This window comes from Mustelus asterias, chromosome 16 (genome assembly GCF_964213995.1).
Source record: "Mustelus asterias chromosome 16, sMusAst1.hap1.1, whole genome shotgun sequence".
Lineage (NCBI taxonomy): Eukaryota > Metazoa > Chordata > Chondrichthyes > Carcharhiniformes > Triakidae > Mustelus > Mustelus asterias.
Window position 1 is genome coordinate 23,298,445 of NC_135816.1, and position 25,752 is coordinate 23,324,196.

The following is a 25,752-nucleotide window of genomic DNA, read 5'->3' on the forward strand; positions in this document are numbered from 1 at the left end:
CATCTTGAAGCTATATAGAACCTTGGTTAGACTGCATTTGGAGAATTGTGTGCAGTTCTGGTCACCACACTACCAGAAGGACGTGGAAGCTTTGGAGAGAGTGCAAAGAAGCTTCACCAGGATGTTGCCTTCTCTCGAGGATGTTGGCTATGAGGAGAGGTTGAATAAACCAGGATTTTTTTCACTAGAACGACGGAGGCTGAGGAGAGGGAGACCTGATAGAGATCTATAAAATTGAGAGGTATAGACAGGGTGGATAGTCAGAGGCTTTTTTTCCAGGGCGGAAGTGTCAATTACAAGGAGGCACAAGTTCAAGGTGAGAGGGGGAAGGTTTAAAGGAGATGTGCAGGAGAAGTTTTTCCACGCAGAGTGGTGGGTGCCTGGAACGCGCTGCCAGAGGCGGTGGTGGAAGCTGGCACATTAGCAACATTTAGGAGGCTTCTGGATGGGTAGATGAATAGGGAGGGAATAGAGGGATATGGACCAAGTAAGAGCAGTAGGTGTTTTTTTTTAGTTTAGTTAAGGCATCATGATCGGCACAGGCTTGGAGGGCTGAAGGGCCTGTTCCTGTGCTGTACTTCTCTTTGTTTGCCTAGAGCCTTTGGTATTGGACTCTAACTATTATATTAGGTTGGGGATCACAGGATATTGATGGCAACAATCATGAAATATGTTCAAGTCAGGATGGTATGTGGCTTTCATGGAAATTTGAAGGGTAATACTGGAGATGTTTTGTTCATGTTTCTATTCTTGTCATTCCTGGTTGTGGTGATCACAGGACATGAGTTTGTTTTTAACCTTGCACTGAAATGTTCCTATATGTCATGTTTCATTCTGTGTGATGGAGAGGTGCTAAGGAAGTGTGCTAATGTCAATATTAAATTTCAGTTTCGTATGCTGGACTCTCAAATGGAACTTAAAAGAAAGGTAGCAGTAAAAACAAAGACACTGACTTAAGATGGCTGCCAGAGGTCACCTGACCTGTCTGCAACTGCAAGTTTCTAGAAGTTTCCAATGTGGATCACAGCAAGTGCATGTCCATACAGCCCACCTGTGGAATTTCGTACCTTTTTTATTGCTTCGTGGAATGTGGAGGGGGGGTTAGTCAGCTAACTAAGCCAGCATTTATTGCCCATCTCTAATTGCCCCTGTGAAGGTGGTAGTGAGCTATCTTCATCACTGCTACAGTCCAGGGGGACGATTCTCCCAAAAAAGTTCTAAGTGTTGAATTCGCAGGAAAACTGGTGTAAATCACGATTGTTTTTTCAGTGGGAGTTCAGATAAGAATGTTCCACACTCTGTAATGCAGAGATCACAATTGTGAATATCATTAAAAGCTCAGAGGGTGGGGCCTATTTACGCCAAAGTCGGCAGTTCCGGGCCTCTGCACATGCGCAGTGGCCCCGAATTGTCAGCCTGCAGTGTGCTGGCCAGCTCGATCGCTGACTAGTCTGGGACCGCAGTGCAGCCCCTCCAGCACTGCCCCCCCCAAACCAAACCCCCGGCAGGCCACCCCCACCCAACCCGCCTCGATCATTGGCCTCCCTCCAGCCCTGAATGATCCCAATGACAGAGTGGCAACGGAACCCCCTACTCCCACCGATCGCCCCCTAGGCCCCGCCCCTTGGCACTGCCCCATGCCCAGTGGGCAATGCCAAGGTGCCCCCTGGGCACAGACACTTTACTGCGTGGGCAGTGCCAGGGGGCACCGGCTGGCACTGCCAGGGTGTCCATGTTCAGGAGGAACCATCCCCTGCCTCCTGTCCCCCTGAGGGGCCCCAATTGCCCCCTTTCACTCTAGCGGGGACTCCCACTAGTTCCCCAAAATTGGGGAGCTATCCTAAACCCCACCAGTGTGAAATTGTACTGGCAGGGTGGGAGATGCTATCGGGCTCAGAGACCTCAATCCCGAGCCCGATAATGACATTCAAATCACATTAAAATACGATTTAAATTACTTACCTGCTGGTCCCGCCAGTTTCCAGCATGGTCCCAATTTGCATATGCAAATCCCACAAATTGGCCCACACGTGATTCTCCTGGCCCGACACGCTAAAAAATTAGCTGTTGTGAGAACATCCACAATGCTGTTAGGAAAGGAGTTCCAAGATTTTGACCCAGCGTCAGAGACGAAATGGGGATATTGTTCCAAATCAGGATGGTGTGAGACTTGCAGGGAACTTGCTTGTGGTGGTTTTCCTGCAATTGCTGTCCTTGTCCTTTAGGTGTTGGAGGTGGCAAGATTGGAAGGTGCTGTCAAAGGAGTTTTGGTGAAGTCCTGCAGTGCATCTTGCAGGTACACACTGCTGCCTTGAAATGAATGTTTAAGGTGGTGGATTGGATGCCAATCACGGGCTGTTTTGCCCTCGATGGTGTCAAACTTCTTGAACATTGTTGGAGCTGCAGTTACCCAGGCAAGTGGAGAGTTTTCCATCACACTTATGACTTGAGCATTGTGGATGGTGGACAGGCTTTAGGGAGTCAGGAGATGAGCTACTCTCTGAAGAAACCGTAGCCTCTGACCTGGTTTTGTAGCTACAGTATTTACATGGCTGGTCCTGTTATGTAACTGGCAAATGGTAACCCCCGAGATGTTGGTGGTGGGGAATTCAGTGATGGTGATGCCATTAAATGTCAAGGGGAGATGGTTAGATATTCTCTTGTTGGAGATGGTCATTGCCTGGCACTTTTGTGGCGTGAATGTTACTTGCCATTTATCGGCCCACCTCTGCATGTTGTCCAGGCCTTTCTGCATATAGACAGAGACTGCTTCAGTATCTGAGGTGTCACAAATGGTGTTGAACATTGTGCAATCATCAATGAGCAGTCCATGTCTGACCTTATGATGGAGGGAAAGTCATTGATGAAGCAGCTGAAGGTTGTTTGGCCTCTGACCGTACCCTGAGAAACTCTTGCAGTATTGTCCCAGCACTGAGATAATTGACCTCCAACAACCACAGCCATCTTCCTTTGTGCTAGGTATGACTCCAACCTGTGACAAGCTCTCCCCATAATTCCTATTGACTTCAGTTTTGGTAGGGCTCCTTGATGTCACATTCAGTCAAATGCTGCCTTGATGTCAAGGGCAGTCTCTCTCGCCTCACCTCATCTGCTGACATCAAGGATTACTTCCAAGATGGAAGTAAACATTAAATAGCTTCCAAAACTTGCATCATCAAAATAGCTACATTCCATTCCGTCAGATGGAGACAGAAAATCTACAGAGATAATGTTTACATCATGGAGATTCTTCCTAGCTCATTATTTGGCCAATTGTCATTCAGAAATGATGGCATGGACTGTAAAAATTAATCACCTAGGCCAGAACACAATAAGCATGATCTGTCCAGCTATGAGATAATCAATTCCATTTTGTGGAAAGCTCAGTCATTATGGAGAGAGAGGTCATGTGATCGGTACCACATGATCAGTACTGTACCATTGTAAAGGAAATTCTGCACAGAATACTTGTTCCCAACCCTCCCTTCTCTGGTCAATATTTTGAAACTTACTTTACATTTCCAAGTTTTAACTTATTAGGTGCTACAATCCTTCAGGTTTTATGTTCAGGAGTGTACATGTTCAGTGCCGTAATTTTTCTTATTTTCAATGTTGATGAACGTGCTACATCATTCTAACATTTTCTCTCTTTATATTTCCATCTTTTGCTATTACAATTCTTCCTGGAAATTAAACCAAATGACTGCAATTATGTTTAGAAAATGTTATCTCCTGCTACTTTTCTTTTCAGATGCTAGCACTCAAACAGAGATGTCAGGACCAGTAACCCATCACAAAATTACTTGTGTTTCTGCAGCCGTATCAGATGAGTCAGTGGCAGGTGACAGTGGTGTATATGAAGCAGTCAGAAGGTACGTTCTCCAGGCTGTTCACTTTTTATTGAAATCCAAAAAAAGATTTCCTTTAGTCCTGTTCTCCAAGTGCATTTACAAAACCCCTTTCTCAGTTTTGAAACTTGCTAGTTTCTGTATTTCATTTTGTCACCCAATTTCTTCAACAAAATAAATTAAGAGCACAATTACTGAAAAATGCAAAATAGCTCATTGACTAAAATGTGTAGTTTGTTCTTACATGTTATATTCTAACTCTAGATCGTGTGAAATAGAAGATGTACTTTTTGATGATGAAATTGAAGCACTAGGAGCTTCCCGACTCCAGATTGGAATGAAGTAAGATCTGAAGTCCTCTTAATATTGTCAAAAAGATTCAAAAATTACTGGCAACTTAAAAACTACAACTTTTTTTTATTTTTGCAACTCAATATGACAATTTGCTTTCCAAAAGTTTACTTGAATTGTAACCAAAGGAGAAGAATTCTGAAAAGAAAACCTATCCTAAGTATCATTGGGGAGTTTGAAAAAAAAGGGGCAGCCAAATGGGAATTCAGGGAAAAGTTGGAAAAGCTTGAAGGCCAAGAGAAGACCATGGAGGCTTCTACTAAACCGGTCTAACTGCTTTGCTTTTCAGTTCACCGGATTTGAAATGTGTTCTTTATACTTAATTTTTAATACTATTTCATTCATTTGCATAATATTTTGGTGAGCTGTTATTACTCTTTGCAAAGTTTCTTGCTTAACAATAAGTGTACTTTTTGCAGGTATGATGATAAAAGCAAAAGATTTGCGATATTTATTATTCAGTTAAGCAATCTAGCAGCACTCTCATTACCACAGAATCGTACACTGTAAGTAGAAAAAATCTTTGTCATATAGTCGTGCATGATTTCATCACCACTTACTATGAAAGCTTTTGTTGCAAATTGGATAGTACAGGATCGATTTAAGCTGATTGAAGTACTGTCTAAACTGGCTACTTGTGATGACTTTTGGAAAGTGAATACACTTGAAAAAAATGTACATTAAGTTTATTTAACCTTCCCATTATGGTAGACAGTGCAAGTGGCAATGGTCTACTGGTATTATCACTAGACTATTAATCCAGAAACACAGCTAATGTTCTGGGGACCCGGGTTCAAATCCCACCACGGCAGGTGGTGGATTTTGAATTCAGTAAAAAATATCTAGAATTAAGAATCTACTGATGACCATGAAACCATTGTCGATTGTCGGAAAAACCCATCTGGTTCACTAATGTCCTTTAGGGAAGGAAATCTGCCGTCCTTACTTGGTCTGGCCTACATGTGACTCTAGAGCCATAGCAATATGGTTGACTCTCAACTGCCTTCCAAGGGCAACTAGGGATGGGCAATAAATGCTGGCCAGCCAGTGATGTCCATGTCCCACAAATGAATAAAAAAAAATTGTTGAATGCCAACAATTATGATTTTTATACTATTATATTGATTTAGGAGTAAGAACTATACTTGAAGTTCAGCAAGAAGTTAAATGTGTGGCCAGGACTCTTCTGGATTCATGTGCCAAAGTGCTCATCATGGGTGCTCTATCTTAAAGTACATCAACAACCTTTGGTGGAACAACTAATTGAACAATTAAACAGTGAAACTTCAATCAGTTTTGCATATTTGTTGCAACATTACCACTAAGATTTGCTGCAGCAAGTTAGGAATGAATCCATGCACTTGCATTGAGACTATATTCGTTACCAGTGTAAAGTCCAGTCCAAAATTATGGCTCTAATGCAAGCCCGACACGATTCAGCAGTTTATGTACAAAAACGAATTAATCATTTATAACGGACAAATTTAAAAGAGTAATTTTTTGTGCTTTCAAAATTGCTCCCAATTGCCAGAGAAAAGTAACTGTTAATGTTAATTTAAAGGCCTTATCCCGCCACTGCCAGGATTTAACTGATAGCAGGAGAGAACAATGCCTAGCAGGTTTCTATATGCAGGATCATGGCAGGGAAGGGCAGAAATCCTTCCTGAGCAGCCCCATTAGAAAGCAACACCACCCTCACCCCCATTCCCCCAGCAAGTTGTTACTCTTGCTAGGCTTACTGTCTCTCCCACCCCATGGTCTCTCAACACCTTGCTTGGGTTCAGCATTTGATTGTGCTCTGTGAAGTAGGACATCCTGTCCCTGAGGGGCAGAAATCCAGCCTCGAGTTTAATAATGGTCAATTGACTGTTAGATGATAGTGGGGCAGCTGTTCTTTGACAGGGCGTGCTTCTCCCTGACTCTTTAACCTAACAGGTGGGGCTCACAGCGCCATGTAAAATTCAGCCCCATATTTTAATGGAGGGCTTTGTCAAAAGCCTTCTAAAAGTCCCGAATAACTATAACATTGATTTTCCATTATGTTGTCAACAGTACTGATCAGCACAAAGCAGTTTGTGGGAAGTGGTGAGAGATATTTGAGATGTTTACACACCTACCATGTAAAAGACATGTTCTGGATTTATTAATTGCGTTCTTGAAACTTTTATGAATGATAACCTCAGTAAATCTTTAAATGTTCTGAAAAATAATTGAAATGTGGCCATGACACAATTCCTCTTGATTCTGATGTAGAAATTTCATTAATATTTGTTCAAAGTTTTTCTTAACTGAGCAGAATTTAGTGAAAGTCTCAGGCTATTGCTCTGAGGCAGGAGCTAGGTCTCCAAGTTAGATAGGCAGAAGTGCCAATGCATCTTACAGAGCAAATATGGAGAACTCAGAGGTAAGTAAAATCAATACAAATCATTTGATGAAAATTAATATTACATGAAATAGGCTATGACAAGGCCAGAGGCCAAATCAAAAAATAGAAAGTTAGCAGCAGTTAGTTGCAATAGGGCTGGAGACACAACATAGAAACAGTTTGCCTTAAACATTTTTCAAAACTTGACTGTAGTTGGGTTGAAGTAGCTGTGCTAGGCAATATGGAGGCTCCATGTTACCTACAATACCTCAGGACTGAAGTGGGAGAGAAATTAAGACAACTGGAGTTCAGAATAGCGAATTTCAGTGAGTCTGAGCCTGCTCACATTGCAGGAAACTGAACCAATTGCTGACAATATTAACAAATCCCATAGCAAATACTTATTAATCTGAGTCATTATGGCACAGAAAGAGGCCATTTGCCCATTGAGTCCAGGCCACCTCTGTAGAGCAATCCAATCAGTTGTCCTATCTTCACAGCCTTGCCAGTTTATTTTACTCAAATGCCCATCCAATTTTTAAAAATCATTAATTGCCTATGTTTCCACCACCCTTATAGACAGTAAGTTCCATGTCATTACCATTTTAAAAAAAAATTTTCTTTCTCACTTCCTCCCACATCTCATTACCCAAAATCTAAAGCTGTGTCTTTTAGTCCTTGCCCCACCAGCTAATGGGAACAACGCTTCTTTGTCTATGTTACCTGAACCTATCATAGTCATGCCTCTATAAAATCTCCCTTCAATCTCCTTTGCTCCAAGGAGACTAACCCCAGCATATGCAACTTAACCTTGTAGCTAAAATCCCTCCATAATCATTCTGGTAAGTCTTCTCTGCCGTTTCTCAAGAATCCTCATCCTTCTTAAAGTGTGGTGACCACAATTCGATGCAATACTTTGGTTGGGCCTAACCAGATTTTTTATAAAAGTTCAGCATAACTTCCCTGCTTTTGTACACATTATCCCTGTTTGTGAAGCCATTGATCCCATACGCTTTTCCAACCCGTTTCTATGGTCAATGCAGAGAATATCTCTGTTCCTACACTCTCTTTTGTACTGTATTATTTTTCCTCGCCCTATCTCTTCTGCCAAAGTGCATCGTCTCGCACTTCACCTTGGTATTAAATTCATGCTGTCACTTGCCTTCCCATTTTGCAAGCTTACTTAAGTAAGATTGTCAGTTTGTATCATGCTCACTGTCTGCAACATCTCCAAATTAGGTATTGTTGGCAAATTTTGAAATTTTACTTTGTTCTAATATCCACTTAACTTGCATTTATCAACAATGTAGTACTGAGGCTTGCGGAACACTATTGGGATAAGAAACAGAGTAAACTTTTCAGCTTGATGACCTTTCATCAGAACTCAAGAATGATAAAAACGTAAGATTTTTTTAAACCAGTGGAAGTGGGGATGGAACAGGAAGAACAAAGAAGAATGTCGGTGATAGATTGGAGGCCAAGGAAGATTAAATAATAACACATTTCATGAAGCCAAGGCCAACAGAGTGGTAATGGATATAGTAAAGAAACAAAGTTTGTGTCCAAATGAGGCTACATCCGAAGGCAAAATGGATGAAGAAAGAAACAAGAAAATACCAAACCAGCAAAACAAAAAACATCTAGAACATGATGCAGACAGTTGTTGAACTCAGCATTGAGTCCAGAAGGCTATAAAGTGCTGAATTGAAAGATAAGGTGCTGCTCATTGAGTTTATATTAGGCTTGAGTGAAACACAATAGCCGGCCATGGGCAGAAAGCTCCCATGCTGACTATAAAGATCTTCACTGATGTCATGTTTAGGCATGCACGCAAATATTTCCAGTAAAACCTATGGGCCAGGGCACTTTGAATATTCGGATAGGCCCTGTAAAAAAATGGTTGATGACTCCAGCATGAAGTCCAATGCCAGAATCAGCATCATTGCAATGAGAACCACACACCAACCAAGACCACAATTGGTCTGCTGAAGCTGAGAAAGATGCTTGGATAGATCTGGTGGGTTGCTCCAATATGCAGTTGCTGGAATCTCCCTCATGGTAGTAGTCTGCTGTGCATTGCACAACCTGAGAGTGGAAACTGTGTCAGAGGAAGAATTGATGTCAACAGCCCTTTGAGTCAGGAAGAGGGTAATCCAAGGGAGCGTCTGAATGCTTGTGTAATGTGGGAGTCTGTGATCATCAATCATTACAGTGGCTGAGTTTCTCCAACACAATATCACCTCATGGCTGTTCTGGGCAATGCTACTCAGCTAAATAATGTCCATCTGAAGTACACGCATAATCACAGAATCATTATGAGAGCATCCATATCTATATATTCACACAGACCGAATGAACGAATAATATTTGGAAAATAACAATCATTTATGTACACAGTCACTCATAACAATTTTCAAATCTCCAAAAATAATGGACATCCAAGTGTGACTAATGTGGGGTTTCCTTTATTCTTTTCTGCTGCTGTGACGTGGTTGTGCTCTCCCCCCCCCCACCCACCTTTCTGATAGTTCTATTCGAGAAGGACTGCTGACTGTTACGCCGTCTTGCCTGAGTTGACTGTGGTCACCTGAGGTCATGAGGATTCTGAAGTGTTAGAAATCTCCTTGCAGTGGCAGGTAGCTCACCAATTGTGGTAGTACTCGGAGACATCTGTGCCAATAGAAGAAGAGTGAACGAGAGGGCATCAGAAGCACCCAAGGATGCCACCCCCCCCCCCCCCCCCCCCCCCCACCCCAATGGTGTCAGTAGCTGTTTATCCACTGTTACCAGGTTCGTTTGGCCCTTCCTGCTTTCCTGATAGACACCTAGAGCCGGATGTGACTCCAGACTCCTTGTACCCCTCCCCATCTGGCTCAGGTGCCCGGAGGTCAGAAACAAGGCGAAGAAGTGCAGGTCAGAACACATACCCAGTATTGCATCAGTAATCTGCTGGGTTTGACCCTCCATTACAGTTACCAGTCTCTCAGTGGAAGAAGCCATGTATACTGGGTCATTACAGCGTTCATGTCCAGAATTGGTGTGCATGTGGCGCAACGGAAGCACGTCTTACTCCCTGTCAAAAAGTTCACGTTCAAATCACGTCCGGCTGGTGGAGTTTCTGCGGATTGGTTCCTGGATTTTATATCTGAATAAAGTTCCTGAAATTATCAATTTCAAAACCATGATGAAAATGATGTCCTAGAAATACTTCCATGCCATAAAGCGCAATCCCTCAGGTACTTCTGCTGCATCTCTACATGAGCTGGACATCCAGTCTCTGCTGGCTGACCGACAACTCCAGATGTTCATCATTAGCCGAGGGCTCAGCATCAGCCGAGGGCTCAGCATCTAGGTCGACTCCAACATTTCTCTGACTGCCAGAGGCCTACTCCATCTCAATCTCTGACAGCTGTTTGTATGACTGTCATGTGCTGTCACTAGTGCATCTATCATTATAGCCAAGATGCATGTACCCACCAAGGTGCACGTGTCTGTGCTGGTGCTGGGTGCGGAACAAGGATATGATGCTGCACGCTCCGAGGCATCCTTTTCCTCCTCAAAGGTTAACATTCGTTCCTCTGGGATAGTGCCTGCAGCTGTCCGCATTGCACCTGTGTGGTAAACAAGGAAAGTTAGGAGCATCATCAACCTTCCAGGTGAGTTTTGTGAGTGATATTTAATCATAGCAAACACATGAGACATTGGAAATTTTATTCAGTGTTAGAGGGGCAGCTTTCTTCAAAGTCACAAACCACCATTCTACCTTCCTGCAGCTTTCCCAGCTTCAAGCACCCTCTGCTTTCTAGCTCCTTCAGTAATGTTTGCAGCAGTTATGAAAAAGCACTCTTGGAATCTCACCACCCCAGGACCATTCTCCTATCTTGCCTTGGCTGCATTGGTTGCTAACCAAGTCCAGGACCTCCTTCCCGATGGCTGTCAGGGCGGCAAGGTGGGGACACTGTCTCCAGTCCTGCTCTTTTTGTGAGCGTTGTGCACCCTCTTTTGCAAATAAATTGGGAGATTGTAACAATGATGCTATGCTACAATCATCCCTTCAAAAGTGTAGCCATTGTATACTTTGTTGGCAGCACATTTCATTTTTACCAGAGGCTTGTACAACACCAAGCCACGCGACCTCTGTCCAGGTTGCTTTTGTTTGGTTGGGCTGAGGACTCCTGCCTAACTCTTACAGGCTGGAGGAGGGCTCATAGGGAGTCGTCATCTGACCTTAGGGGCCTTCCTTTGGCTGTGGTGCCCTCCTGAGCTCCTGGCTCCATTTTCTTGGCCATCCCTGGAGAGCTATAGAGTGTTTAAAGCATGATTTGCAGTATCTCCCTAAATACTTCGTATTTCTCTCCTTATTTCATCCCTGGCAAAGGTCCAGAATGCTTCAAAACTAGACGAATGTTTGTACACATTTATAAAGAAGCTTTAACCTTCTGGTTAAGCAATCCCTTGAAATTAAAATTCTCATAGAAACATAGAAACTAGCAGGAGTAGGTTTTCAAACCCCATTATGGATTTGTCACTCACTATTTCTGTAATTTCCACCAACCCTACAACCCTTCAAGATACCTGCACTCATCCAATTCTGGCATTTTGCGCATCTCTAATTTTAATTGCTCCACCATTCGAATTTCAGCTGCTAAGGACCTGAACTCCGGAATATACTGTCAAAACCTCTTTGCCCTTGTAGTAATTGCAAGGATTGGCGACCACCAATGAGTATAACAAATTATAAGATTGTTTATTTATAAACAAACAGTCCCCCACCCCTCCCCCCAAATTGGGCGATCGATCACATGACCCTCCAGATGTATGTCCCTTGAAGGGGCCAGCTACTATACCCTCCCTCTTTAAGTTCTTTATTCAATACATAACTAATTTGTTAACACAGTTTATCATTAACAGTCTGTCAGGGGACTTTTTTTTCCACTGGGAGTGACGTAGCTAGCTCAAATGGTTGATGTTCAACTGTAGAGGTAGTTTTGGTTGGACTTGCTTCACTAGGACTCTCTCCTGGAATCTGTGCCTCTCTTTCCACTATTTCTTAAGTTCCATTGGGAGCAGCAATTTTGGCCTGCCACTGGCTGATCAGGCACTTCATCCCTTGAACAAATAACAACACTACTTGCTGGCACAATTGGATAAGACAGTAGCACTAGCTCTTGGGTTGGCTCCCACCTCCTCATCTATATGTTTCTTCATTAAATTGTCCTGCATTTTCACCTCGTATGACAGTGGTCCCATCCTGGCCACTGCAACTCATGAAACCCAATTTCGACTTGTTCTAAAATTGTTCACAAAGACTGGATCGTCTATCTCAAATGCCGTTTCTACTTTTGACGAATCATGGTTCCTTTTCTGACAACTCTGCCTTGTCTCCACCCTCCCTGCCAAGTTTGGAACAACCAGGCTCAAATGGTTCTCAAGCATCGACCTATCAGCAGCTCGGCTAGAGCTATTCCAGTAGTGGTATGGGAGGTGGCTCTATAGGCTAGCAAGAACCGTGCTATCTTAGATTCTAGTGATACAGGTGGTTGCTTCTTCATACCAGTCTTGAAAGTCTGAACTGCACGTTTAGCCAATCCATTTGAAGAAGGATGACATGAAGCAGTTTTGATATGTTTTACACCCATTAGATATCATGTATCTCTGGAATTCGACACTTGTTGAACACTGTTCCGTTGTCTGAGACAAGTACTTCTGGTTTGCCGTGGATGGTGAAAGATTAGCGCAGATTCTCGACCGTGAAGTTGTGGGCCTCATTTCGAATACCTCCATTTTGAATGAACATCCACCATCAAAAGGGACATCTTGCCCACAAATGGGCCAACGTAATCCTCATGAACTCTTAACCACGACCAACCTGGCCATTCTCACGGGTGCAGGGCAGCTATAGCTAATAGCTTTAGCTGGAACTAGCACTGGGGGTCACATTGTTTAACAGCCCTTTTTTAACTCATCATTGATGTGAGGCTACCAGATATAGTTTCTTGCCAGCATTTTCATCTTCGACATGCCCAGATGGGCACTATGCAATTCTTCAAACAATAACTCTGTTCCTGATATGGGGTGACCGCTCTCGCATCCTTGCAACTGAACTCATGATTCCTAGCTGATAAGGCTTCATTTCCTGTGAAACACTCTCATTCCGTCATTCATGCAGTATCATATGTTTAATCTTTGATAACAGTGGGTCTCTCATTAGTGCAGTACTTAATTTGTTACGCCGTTACAGGTAGGAAGTCCAGAAAGTTTAATGCCGTTACAATCACTTGCGGAATTAGAGGGGGTGGCATGCTTTCAGGTAATGGGAGACAACTTATGGCGTCCACATTGGCTATGTGGACCCCTGGCTGATGTTCAAAGGTATATTCATAAGCCGACAAGAATATGCCCACCGCTGTATTCTAGCAGAACAATTGGTGGGAATCACCTTGTCCTCCTTGAAAAGCCTGAAAGCGTTTAGGTCTGTGATGATAGTAAAATGTCTCCTGTAAATGTATTGATGAAACTCCTTGATACTGAAGATAACAAGTAGGTCTTTTTCAATCTGAGAGTATCCTCTTTCCGCATCTAACAGGGTTCTTCTTACATATTGGATCCACCATCCATTGCGTAGGATAACACAGCCCCAACCCCATATGGTGATGTATCATATGTAAGTACTATCTTCTTTGAGGGGTCAAAATGCACTAATAAGCATGTTGACTGAAGTGCTTGCTTAAATTAACTTGTTTAAAGTTTTCTTTATGTGGTGTTTTCCAACACCATCTCTGGTGCTTCTTTAACAGTGCATGCAAAAGTGCTAGTAATTTTAATAAATTTGGGAGGAACTGCCCATACTAATTGAACTTCCCAAGAAAGGATCAGAGTTCTGAGGTGTTCGTAGGGGCCGGTGACTCTCTAATTGCTTTCAATTTTGCCCTCCATTGGGAGTAACTCCTGAGCATCAACCCAATAGTCAAGATAAGCCACTTCACCTGCTTGGAAGTTGAACCTTTCTCTTTTTAGGCACACTCTTGCCTTCTGGAATCTCTTCAAAACTTCATCCACATTTGTCCAATGTTCCTCCTTGATGGATCCTGTTGTTAGGACGTCATCCAAATAATCGACAACTCTGGTCAAAGATACAGCAAACTCTCTGTAGTTCATTGAAAGAAGGTGCAAGCTGATGAAACCCCAAACGGTAGGCATGTATGTCGATGCAGCCCTTTGTGTATTTATGGTGACATGAGCTCTTGATACATCGTCCAGTTCTAACTATTGGTAGTCTGGCTCGTGTCCAATTTGGTATATGTCAGACCCCCAGCCAACTCTGTATGCAGATGCTCCATTTTGGAGATGGGTACCAATTGAATTTGGCAGCCTGGTTTACCATCAGCTAATAATCCCCGCAGACATGGATGGTTTTTTCTAGTTTAACTACTGGCACAATGGATGCTGCCCACTCTGCAAATTGTATGGGCCTGATTATACCCAATTCTTCCAGTTGTTTTAGCTCTGTCGCTACTCACTACTTGTGCATTGGGCACAGGTCTTGCCCTAAAAATCTCGCAGTGGATTCCGGATCCACATGGAAAACATTCTGTGTTACTCTGAGGTTGCTTAAACCTTTCGTATTTAGTGCTTCTTCCCACTTCTGCTCACTGCTTGAGCTTGACCAGCATCCTTGCTCCTGGCGCCATGACTACTCACGGTTTCCCATTCCTAACTGGTGGATCTTGATGCATTGTTTGCTTTGTAACTCCTGGGCGCCCTTCTCTGCGCTCTCTATTGCTCATTGTTATATTGTCATTTCCAGCATCACTTTAAATGTTAACTCAGACTTTGCAAACAGTATCCTCTAGATAACTGCATTGTTTACGCCTCATACCAGCCGATCCCATAACATGTCATTCAAAGCTGACAAAAATTCCAATGCTCTGTGAGTTGCTTTAGCCGTGCTACAAAAGCTGCAATGTCTCCCAAGAGGCCCTCCCCAAGGAGTTAAACTTGTATTTTTGCAGTGTTACGGAGGCTTTAGGGTGGTAATGTCCCTTTGCTAGCTCAACAAACTGCAATTGTCTCTGTATCGGGAGCATCTGGGGATGTTAAACTTCAGATCAAGTTATACATCTGGGTCCCACATGTGGTGAGTAATATAACTTTCTTTCTATCCTCCCTCTCGATGTTCCATTAGCCTGGAAAAAATATTCCAAATTTTCCGCATTACTCAGTTTTGTCTTTGAAGAGAGGCATGCTTATTTTCACACTTTTTCTGGCTGGGATTGATCTTATTCATTCTGCACTTTTCAATGATGTTCCCTCGAATTCCTTGTTACAAACAGAGTCACTGTGATTTTCCTCGTCCCCGATATAGTATTTGCAAGGCTTCTTGACCACTAGTTATTTTAATGAACTGTAATGATTTAGTTTCAAACATATATGCACAGAGTACTTTCATAATGTTCTCACTTCCAGCTCCAGGATCCACTCTGGCTGCAAAAGCCCACGCTCTGCCCAGAGGTTTCCACACTTGTTCCCCATTGGGCAATCGAGTCACATGCTCCTCCTTTGTTGTTTTTTTCCTCCTTTAAGTTGTTCTTTAAAACCTACCATCTTGACCAAGCTTTTGGTTATCTGCCCTAATCTCTCCTTGTATCCATGCCTCTGTCAAATTTTGATTGATCATCCTCCTGTGATGTGAATACTATGTCAGAGTGCTATAAATGCATTATTTACGGAAGAGATTGTAGTTACAGCATCACCTAGGTAGCAAGTAAAAGTTAAGAGTTTTTTTTTGACGTGCTTGATTTTTCTTCAATGTCGCAGTCCCATTTCTGGGTGGAAAGGAATAGCATAATTTTCCATGACGTGTGACCCAATCATTTAAATGGACTGGGAGACTAACAATATTAGTTGATTTCCAATTGCAATGCATTATAAATCAAGCCAAGTGGAGTCTTCATATGGTTAGAAGGCAGGGATAAGTGGACTAGGGCACAAACATAATTCAGTTCCCATCTCATAGTCTCTGTATTCATCATTGTATTTCCATTATAAATGTGTACATCCATATCTATAATGGAAGCTGACTCTAAATTGATACATTGATAGTACCTATCCTGTCATTCCCAGAGGCATTGCAGAAGTGTGTCCTTCAGTCCTATCAGGAATTTTTTGAACTTGTCAGGAGTCCAAACCTGGGCTCCCCAGTGTGAACCCTACCTCCACTGAATGACAAGTTTGTACATCTTCTGCATGGTTTAAACCTGGATACATAGAAAATAGGTGCGGAAATAGGCTATTCGGCCCTTCGAGCCTGCACCAGCATTCAATACGATTAATATTTAAAGATTTTTTTTTTATTAGTGTCACAAGCAGGTTTACATTAACACTGCAATGAACTTAGTTCAAAAATCCCCTAGTCGCCACACTCCAGCGCCTGTTCGGGTACACTGAGGGAGAATTTAGTATGGCCAATGCACCCAACGAGCATGTCTTTCGGACTGTTGGAGGAAACCGGAGCACCTGGAGGAAACTCACGCAGAAACAGGAAGAACGTGCAGACTCCGCGCAGACAATGACCCAAGCTGAGAATCAAAACTGGGTTCCTGGCGCTATGAGGCAGCAGAGCTAACTATTGGGCCACCGTGCTGCCCTACTGGCTGATTATGGCTGATGATGCACTTTCAGTCTCCCACTCCATACCCCTAGATCCCTTTAGCCACAAGGGCCACGTCCAGCTCCCTCTTGAACATATCTAACGAACTGGCCCCAACAGCTTTCTGAGATAGAGAATTCCACAGGTTCATAACTCTGAGTGATGAAGTAACGGCCCTTAGATTTTCTTGACCTCAGAATGATGAAATATCAGAGTCCCTAAGTGCTGAAGTTCCCTCCCTAAAGCACATTTTTTTATTTTCTAGTGCACTTGACCTGATTATTTTTCTTTTGTGCAGTTATATCCGTGTGGCTGTGCTCCCATGCTCTGAAAATGCAAGCTGTCTGTTTCGCACCAAAGCATTAACAGCTGCTGAAAGCCTGACATTCAATGAAGTCTTTTGGATCACCCTTTCCTTTTCTGCGTTGTGTCAGAAGACTCTGCGAGTCGATGTTTGCTCAGTGGATAAATCTCATCGGGAAGAATGTTTGGTTGGTAATTGTGTTAAATGTTAAAATCTTTACAATTGCATTTTATGTGCTGAGAACTGCACTTTTTTGAGCTTGCAGTTGGCTAACAACTTTGGGATTTTATTGAGGATGAGCCCCAACTTTTTGGCTAATAATTAGAGTGGTCCTTGGATCCAATTTCATTTGAGCTAGCAATTGGCCCATTATTTTTTCCACAATTCTAAATAGGAATGCTGTTTCCATTTTTTTAAACATTCACTGAACCATAAACCGTATATCTCTCTCAGCAACACTTGACAGTGTTTCAATTCTTGTAATACAAGAGTAAATCAGTGCTCAAATGCATGAGTTCATTTCACATCACCACTATCATATAGGAAAGATTAAGGATCATTACCCTGTTCCTGAGTTTGGACTAATCCGCACGCGTTAATGATTACTGTTTAGATTTAAATGTCGGACATGATCGCTAATATTATTCTTCCCATAAATGGCCACTTTTCTAGATTTGTAACATTTGTAACAATATATATAGTGGAAGGTGAATGCAGGAACAATAAGAAAGCTAGATTAATTATCTTAATTCTTTATATTATTTACATCCTTTACACACTGCAAATTCCATCCATCTCCAAGGACAGACATTGTGCTAATGTGAAGAATAATCATCACCCTTTTAAAGATTTTTGTATGCATTTTCTCTGCTTACTACCTTTCTGAACTGGTTGTGTCATTCATGGAAATAAAGTCACACTTGTTGCCTCATAGGGGACCAGCATATTGTATGGTTATCAGACATCATGATAGTGAACCGTGGCACTCCCTTCTAGGACTAATTGTCTGTCATAGTTAGAGTGATAAATTTTGGAGCTGTTTTCCTTGTACTGTAACAGCATTAAATAACAGTATTGGAAATTAACAGGCAACTGGGTTGGGAAAATAGCATGTGGGCAAATGCAGGGTGCCAACATTCACAGATGAGGCAATGTCAGACTGGAAGTGGTCTATCGGCTGCTCTCCTAAGGTGGTAACTGTGTGGCTTACCAATGAAGCTCTATATAAGCAGCTAAGAACTAACTTGTCTCAATTATCCAGTACTATAATTATCTCAAATATATCAAACTTTTTGAATCAAAAACTCAAATTCTTAACTTCATTGGATCAGCAGAAATTGGAATAAGCATTAGTTATTAAATATTGTATTTTTTAGGATTCTCTTCATAACAATTTCACTTATACAATGCGTAATGATGTTAACATTTACTCTTCGACACACAAATTTTTAGTGTCTTACTTCCAGTAACTTTTAAATATATCTTGTGCCACACTCCTAATGCATGAATGACAATTTATTTAAATTTTAAACAGGGTGGTGCTCAGATCAGCTTGGCAAATGTGAACAGATGTGGAGAGTGGTCAACGCACTGGTACAACCTCCTTAATCTTCATTATCTACAGGAACAAAGCATGAAGCACAGTACACAAAATGAAGATGTTCTTCAATCAGAAAGTAAACTCTCCACAACAGAGAAGAAAGTAGGTCATTAGTTTAAATCTTAGGAAGGCAAACCTAGTTGTGATAATGTAGTGAATTTCCAAATAAGCATCACATTTTGAATCCCAGTTTCAATTATTGCATAATTCAGATATTTTCCAAAGATTTCCCAGTCTCTTGCAGATAATCAGCATGGGAGAAGCAAAACAGTAAAGAGACAAAATGAAGAGAGAGAGATATTTTGATTGCATCTGAACTGACATTTACACAAGTTCGTTTAGCAAGCAATAGAAATGAGGCCACTATTTATTCCTGTAGAATTGTAGATGCTGGGAAATCCAGCAGAAATCAGTTCCGTGGAATCCCAAGCCTCCCATCTGAAGCAGGCTGGAGCATGATTGTGCTATGGGATAGAAGATAGGGAAGAATGTTTTGCCATATTCCAACCGTGGGCATGCTGGGACAGAGTCTCCATCAGGAAACCTGTCCAAGCAAGGCCATGAGCCGACTGCAGGTGGGTAAACATTTAGAAAGCCTCACACAACTTTAAAGGCAAGTTAATTGGACACTTGTAAGTATTTTATTTCCCTCTTAGCTGGAATTTAGACTCTCTTGTGCTCTTGTCAAAGACATTCTGAAGCTTCTTGAAGCGCGGTAATTTTGACATTACTGACTGGGAGGAGCTTGCTACTAATGATTCAAACAGCGACAACCTGTCCACTAGCTGTATCACGCCACTGAGTTACAACTTTTTAATGATGAGCAGAGTGGCAGCACAGAAGGAAAGTAAAAGAAGAAAATCCTGAACAGGTAATCCTGGGGAATATACCATCCTATGTGCCCCAAGATCTATGGGTCAAGAATTGGCCTGTTCAGACATAGGAAGACTCATGGCAGAAACTCGCAACCCTGAGTGGATGTCAAAATCAAATCGAGGAGCAGCTGGCGATGGCGATTATCAATTTGGCTTTGAGCTTTCTTTATCCATACTAGAAGATTTACAATTAGACATAACCCTTGTCCCTGCCTGTGGTTTTCAGGTGAGTTCCTTCAGGCCAATCTGGAGTCTGCAACAGCCTGCAGGAACATTCAGTTCCCTGCTAGCATTGGATCATAATATTTTGCCCTAGGTTTGCTCAGCCTTGTACCCTCCCTCTCCAGAACTCTTCTCCAAATTGCTGCTGCTGCCAAATTTGTATTTCTTCTGCTGTTGGAGCTGAGGGCCATCTCACATTCCAAGATGCTGCCAGTCACCATTTGTCTGTTGTCTCTTTGCTCATGACATGTTGCTGATGGCACGATGATGCTAATCGAAGATCTGCCTCCAGTGAGATGTTCATGAGCTCGGTAAGAGCGTTGAGTGGCTAATTTAACACTTTGGTCAGGCTCCTCCCTGTACCTCCTATTGCTCGGAGTGAAAATCTGAGTGTTTTTGGAGCTGCACGAATCCAGGCAAGTGGAGAGAATTCCATCATGCTCCTGACTTGTGCCTTGTAGTTAGTGAGACAAACTTTAGTGGGACAGACTTTGAAGAGTCAGAAGGTGAGTTTCTCACTGTAGAATTCAGATCCTCTGACATGGTTTTGTAACCACCTTATTTACATGGCTGGCTTTGTTCAGTTATTGGTAAATGGTAACTCCAGGATGTTGATGGTGGGGGATTCACTGATGGTAATGCAATAAATCTCATGGGGAGATGGTTCAATTCCTTCGTGTTGGAGATGGTCATTGCCTGGCAAACGTGGAGCCAATGTTATTTACCACATACCAGCTTGAGCCTGACTGCATATGGACATGGATTGCTTCAGTACTTGAAGAGTTGCGAGTGGTGCTGAACATTGCACAATCATCAATGAACAACCTCACTTCTGACCTTATGATAGAAGGAAGGTCATTGATGAAACAACTGATGATGGTTGGTGCTGAGGACACTGCCCTGAAGAAGTCCAGCAGCAATGCCCTGGGACTGAGATGACTGACCTTCAACAACCACAAACATCTTGTTTGTGCAAAGTTTAATTCCTATCAGTGGAGAGTTGTTTCCCTGATTCCCATTAACTCCAGTTTTTCATGGACTCCTTGATGCTTCACATAAATGGGGCATTGCTGTCAAGAGCAGTCACACTCACCTCACCTCTTGAGCTCAGCTTCTTTGTTCGTGTTTGGACCAAGGCTGTAATGAGCTCAGGAGCTGAGTTGGCCTGGAGGAACCCATTTTGAGCATCAGTGTTAAGTGTTGCTTGATAGCACTATCGACAATACTTTCCATCACTTTGCTAGTAGGCTTCAATACATTCTGCTTAGTGCTAGTCTTGAAGCATGAGTTCAGTTCATAAATGATTCTGCTTTTGGCATCAATAACATAATTTGCATCCTTCCACTTCACCTATGGTGAAAAGCTAAGCACATAGCATATTTATTACTGAGACAAATCACAGTTATAAAATAATATATTAATTTTCTTAATTGTGGACAGCCAATTTTAGAAAGATAGAGTTGCATAAAACATTAAGTAAAGATTTTGTTCTTGTGGCAAAGACCTAAACTGTCCTCTCTCTATTCTGCACACCGTAAGGTTCTGTTTCTGATGTTTTTCATAGGATTGATGTATGTTCATAGGCCTAACATTTTTAACTTCTGCAGTCTTGGAAAGAAGATTAATTAGTCCGACTATCCACAATACCATTGGAAGTAAAGATTCTGGTATTATTTTCAACTTATGACTTTTTTTGTAGGATTCTGTGTCTGCACTCCTGGAACAAACAGTTGCAGAACTGCAGGCAGTAGAGTGGAGACTAGAAAAAGACAGAGATGTGTTGACCCTGGGAGAAGAAAGGTACAGTAATTTCACATTCTATAACATGTGTAGATGTTCATTGGCTTGTTTATTTTAAATACAGAATTTGTATATTTTTTCCACTTTTATTTTCAACTTATTTTTCTTCTTCGCAGTTTCCCCTCCCTGTTCTGAAAGCTCATGGTTCCTGTTAAGGCATGGTTCCATAGGCAACAATTGCTTGCCAATACCTCAAGCAAAGGATCATTAATCAGTCTCAAAAGACTATTTGATAATGGGGGACATCTTGGCATTGGCATGCCTCTCACCAAACCCAAAGGCAGAGTGGCAGCGGGAGGCCCTGCCCCCTTGCATAATGCCAAGCTGGCACTGCCGAGGGGGCACCCCTCCATAACCCCCTCCATAGCTCCAGCCTCCTGGGGTGCCTCAATAGCCCCCCCTTCTCTCCAGCAGGCTTGGGCCGCCAGCTCCCCGCAAGTGGGGAGCTGTTGTACACCCTGCTGGAGTGAAACGCTCCTGGCGGGGTGTGGGGGAGTGACTAGCAGGCCTGGAGATTTCCGTCCCGGGCCTGCTAATTAGATTTAAATAAGCATTAGCATAAATTATACAGCTCTGCGCCAGAAATCGGCGCAGAGCTGACAGTGCTAGAAATCCGGCGGCCGGAGACTTGCGGAGGCTGTGACGCCCAGCGGGGAGCCCGCGAAACGGCCTCCTCTAAAGCAATTGCTGGAAATACCCAGCAATTCAGGCTCTCCATTAATGGAATGGACTTGCACAGAAATAAGGAAGTGAAAAAACCTGGAGTCATTTAATGCTGCAATGGGTGAACTACAGAATTTTTTAATGGATGAAGATGGCCCAAATACTCGTTTTCATCCATAACTAACATGTTTGAATGGTTCAGCTACTCATGCAAATTTCTGTTATTTGCTGAAGAGCCTGTTTTGCCCTAATGCAAACAAAGATTCCCTTGACACCTCGGCTTAAGTTCTCCTACTGCTCTTATTTTGTTTTCAGTTTGTTTTATAATAGAATGAATATACCCATTTAACCTCTTCAGGAAATGGTATTTGAAAATGCATGCTTTCTGCTTTGCTGGCAGAAAAGCCATGCTGCTTTAAATATAGACACAAAGAGGCAGATTTTTAACTTGCTGCCTGGGTGTAAAATTCTTCTGTTGTGAAATCAATGGAAATGAAAATTAGACAGTTTCTCCAACGAATGGCCAATTCCCAATGGCAGTTTTGTCTCTGCATAATAAGTTGAAATTCTGACCCAAAGTAAATCTGTCCGTGTTCAAATTTTATGTTAGAAAATCCTCTCATCTAATCTCCAGTTTTTGATGTAATATTTTTCCATTGATAGTTTTTGCATTAAGCAATTTATCGCATAGACGCGATTGTAAGTCGAGATAAAAACTTCACCCTCCCCTTCCTGTTTGTCTCATTCTCTGGATGGAACGGTTTCTGGATGGAACTGTTATAAGCAGCAATAAAACGTTATAATCCAGAAAGCTAGTGCAATTGATTGGAGGTCAGAGCACTTTTGTGTCATGTACAAAAGTCCAGTTGTGCCAGATTTGCATTCCAATTCCACTGAAGCAGGAAATGTTGTCTTCAGTGTTTTTGATTTGATTTATTATTGTCATATGTATTAGTATACAGTGAAAAGTATTGTTTCTTGCGCGCTATACAGACAAAGCATACCGTTCATAGAGAAGGAAACGAGAGAGTGCAGAATGTAGTATTACAGTCACAGCTAAGCTAGGATGTAGAGAAAAATCAACTTAATGCAAGGTTGGTCCATTCAAAAGTCTGATGGCAGCAGGGAAGAAGCTGTTCTTGAGTCAGTTGGTACGTGACCTCAGACTTTCGTATCTTTTTCCCGACGGAAGAACATGGAAGAGAGAGTGTCCAGGGTGCGTGGGGTCCTTAATTATGCTGGCTGCTTTGCCAAGGCAGGGTAAGTGTAGACAGAGTCAATGGATGGGAGGCTGGTTTGCGTGATGGAATCGGATGCATTCACGACCTTTTGTAGTTTCTTGCGGTCTTCGGCAGAGCAGGAGCCATACCAAGCTGTGATACAACCAGAAAGAATGTTTTCTGTGGTGCATCTGTAAAAGTTGGTAAGAGTCGTAGCTGACATGCCAAATTTCCTTCGTCTTCTGAGAAAGTAGAGGCATTGGTGGGCTTTCTTAACTATAGTGTTGGCATGGGGGGGGGACCAGGACAGCTTGTTGGTGATCTGGACACCTAAAAACTTCAAGCTCTCGACCATTTCCACCTCATCCCCGTTGATGTCGACGGGGCATGTTCTCCACTACGCTTCTTGAAGTCGATGACAATCTCCTTTGTTTTGTTGACATTGCGGGAGAGATTATTGTTGCTGCACCAGTTCACCAGATTTTCTATCTTATTCTTGTACTCTGTCTCGTGTTGGAGATCTGACCCACTGCAGTGGTGTCGTCAGCAAACTTGAAAATCGAGTTGGAGGGGGATTTGGCCACACAGTCATAGGTGTATAAGGAGTATAGTAGGGGGCTGAGAACGCAGCTTTGTGGGGCACTGATGTTGAGGATGATTGTGTAGGAGGTGTTGTTGCTTATCCTTACTGATTGTGGTCTGTGGATTAGGAAGTTCAGGATCCAGTCACAGAGGGAGGAGCCGAGACCCAGGCCATGGAGTTTGGAGATGAGTTTCGTAGGAATAATGGTGTTGAAGGCTGAGCTGTAGTCAATAAATAGGAGTCTGGCATAGGTATCTTTGTTATCTAGGTGTTCCAGGGTTGAGTGCAGGGCCAGGGAGATGACGTCTGCTGTGGACCTGTTGCGGCGGTAGGCGAACTGTCGTGGATCCGGCAGTTTCTAAATGGGAAGTTCATTAGTTGCTGGGATTTCGGTTTTCTTAGTAGTAAGCTAGTTCAAACTTGTTAAGCCTCATCCTGCACTTGGCTTGTAGATGTGTAACTTTGCTAGCCTCGGTCATGTTGTAAGGAGAGAATGGAAGACTAACCCATGAGGTCTACTTTCATCTGACTTGATTGCTTCCTGTAATGGGTTTACCAAAGAAGTGATTCAGAATCATTTGGATATGTTCTCCAATCACTAAATGTGGCTGTGATAAATTAATCTAGTGTTCTTCTAAATGGTAATATAAGGCTGCTCATCATCTCAGTGTATTTATCCTAACATTTTCCATAAGTTAATTTTTTAGTTTCATCTAAGGTGTCTTCTGCAGCTGCCGAGCACAGCTGTAGTGCATACGAAAGATGAAGGACAGAGGCAGATGCATACCTCTAATCAGGGAACAGTTTGTTTTTCTTTTTGCTTTGAAGTAAAAAAGGGAGAACCAAAGGCAGGAGAGATTCTTGCAAAAAGCTTTTTAAATAAAAAAAGACACTTAATGCAGTTTCTTTGCTTACAGGCCAAGTGTACCAGAGGAGGAAGGTGAATACAATGAAAATGAAGAGGCAAAGGAGGAAGAGGAAGAGCAAGAAGGATACAATGAAGAAGTACAGTGGGAAAATGAAGACAATGCTGAGAATGCCAATGCCAATGAGGATCAGTCAGTACTCACAGCAATAGTTGCAGAAAAGGTGAATGTTTATCAGAAATAATAGATCTATTTGGCTAACCCTCCATGAATCATTCAGGAGTATTACGGCTTCCATTAAGAGAGAGCGCGAGGCTCAGGTTGCCTGGTTGCAGAGGTATCACAAATAGTTGTGATATCTATTAACATTTGTGAATTATTATGAGTCTCAGAATTTGGGTTAATGGAATTAGTGAATGTTTCAGGCTATTGGGTGAATTTTCTGGGAGAAGAAATTAAATAGTGAAAGAGCGAAAATATAAGAAAAACTCAATTTAGGTGAGACAGTTGCAATTTAAGTAATAATGCTACACCTGATAGTTGACTGGCCTCCTTTGGTCTACATTAACAATAGTGTTCCAGTGCACATGGCAAAAAAAAATCCAACATCCCTGTAGCTAAGTATTACTCATTTTTAATTATAATATTTGCAATTTAGTTTAAATTGTAGTGTTGTATATGTGAAATATCCTTAGTACTTCTGTTTGAAATGTGAAGCACCCAAGCACAATGTGTATTTCTGTTCTATCGAAACTGGATGTTGTGTTAGGAGAGAGCATTTCATCCTGTTGAGCACCAGGGTTGGTTTTTAGTGATTTAGCGATTTATCGCTAAGAATGTAAGTGATGGATTAAGAGCATCAGACAAATTAGCATAATTTCTTCTGTCCACTAATGTGAGTCATGTTAATGTCTTGATCGAAATCTATCCAAAGCAATATATTGGCACTATGTTGAAATGCACGGCTTTAAGTGTGACTTATTTTCCCCCATAATGTATTGGTATGAAAATAATAATGAGGGTTAGCAACAATGTTGTATTTTACCTCTTTCACAAATTGGTTGGATTATGAACCTATTATCTCCACAGGTTGATAAAGAGACCAACACAGAGGAGGCTGTAGCAACTACTTCTGCTGTGCGTCCAAAGGATAGAAGAACCCATGCTGCTCAACAGAGCCCATTTGTGCGAGGCAGTCCCATTATTCGTTCAAAGACTTTCTCTCCAGGCGCACAGAATCCCTATGTGTGTAGGGTAAGAAAAAAATCAACTGGATTTTGTTCTTAACATCTTTGCCATTTGAATACAATCTATGGGTTACTGATGTTTTTCAGCTTCTTACCCCACAGAGCTGATTCCTTCTCTCATCCTTGTCTTCCTTCTCATCTTCCATTTCCCCTCCCCTA

At 42.3% G+C, this 25,752-nt stretch overlaps 1 protein-coding gene across 2 annotated transcripts in view; it reads left to right on the top strand.

Moving 5' to 3' along the window:
• The window catches only part of LOC144505048 (protein KIBRA-like), a 115,795-nt gene that overhangs the window by 68,176 nt on the left and 21,867 nt on the right, over positions 1-25,752 (top strand). The window contains exons 12-20 of one of the 2 annotated variants that reach the window (XM_078230756.1): positions 3,752-3,872; positions 4,113-4,190; positions 4,619-4,705; positions 13,151-13,228; positions 16,512-16,704; positions 18,052-18,219; positions 20,914-21,014; positions 24,398-24,569; positions 25,436-25,600. In XM_078230756.1, coding sequence (XP_078086882.1) covers positions 3,752-3,872; positions 4,113-4,190; positions 4,619-4,705; positions 13,151-13,228; positions 16,512-16,704; positions 18,052-18,219; positions 20,914-21,014; positions 24,398-24,569; positions 25,436-25,600 — 1,163 coding nt within the window. The remainder of the gene's footprint in view (positions 1-3,751; positions 3,873-4,112; positions 4,191-4,618; positions 4,706-13,150; positions 13,229-16,511; positions 16,705-18,051; positions 18,220-20,913; positions 21,015-24,397; positions 24,570-25,435; positions 25,601-25,752) is intronic. The other variant, XM_078230757.1, reaches the window with a different exon arrangement.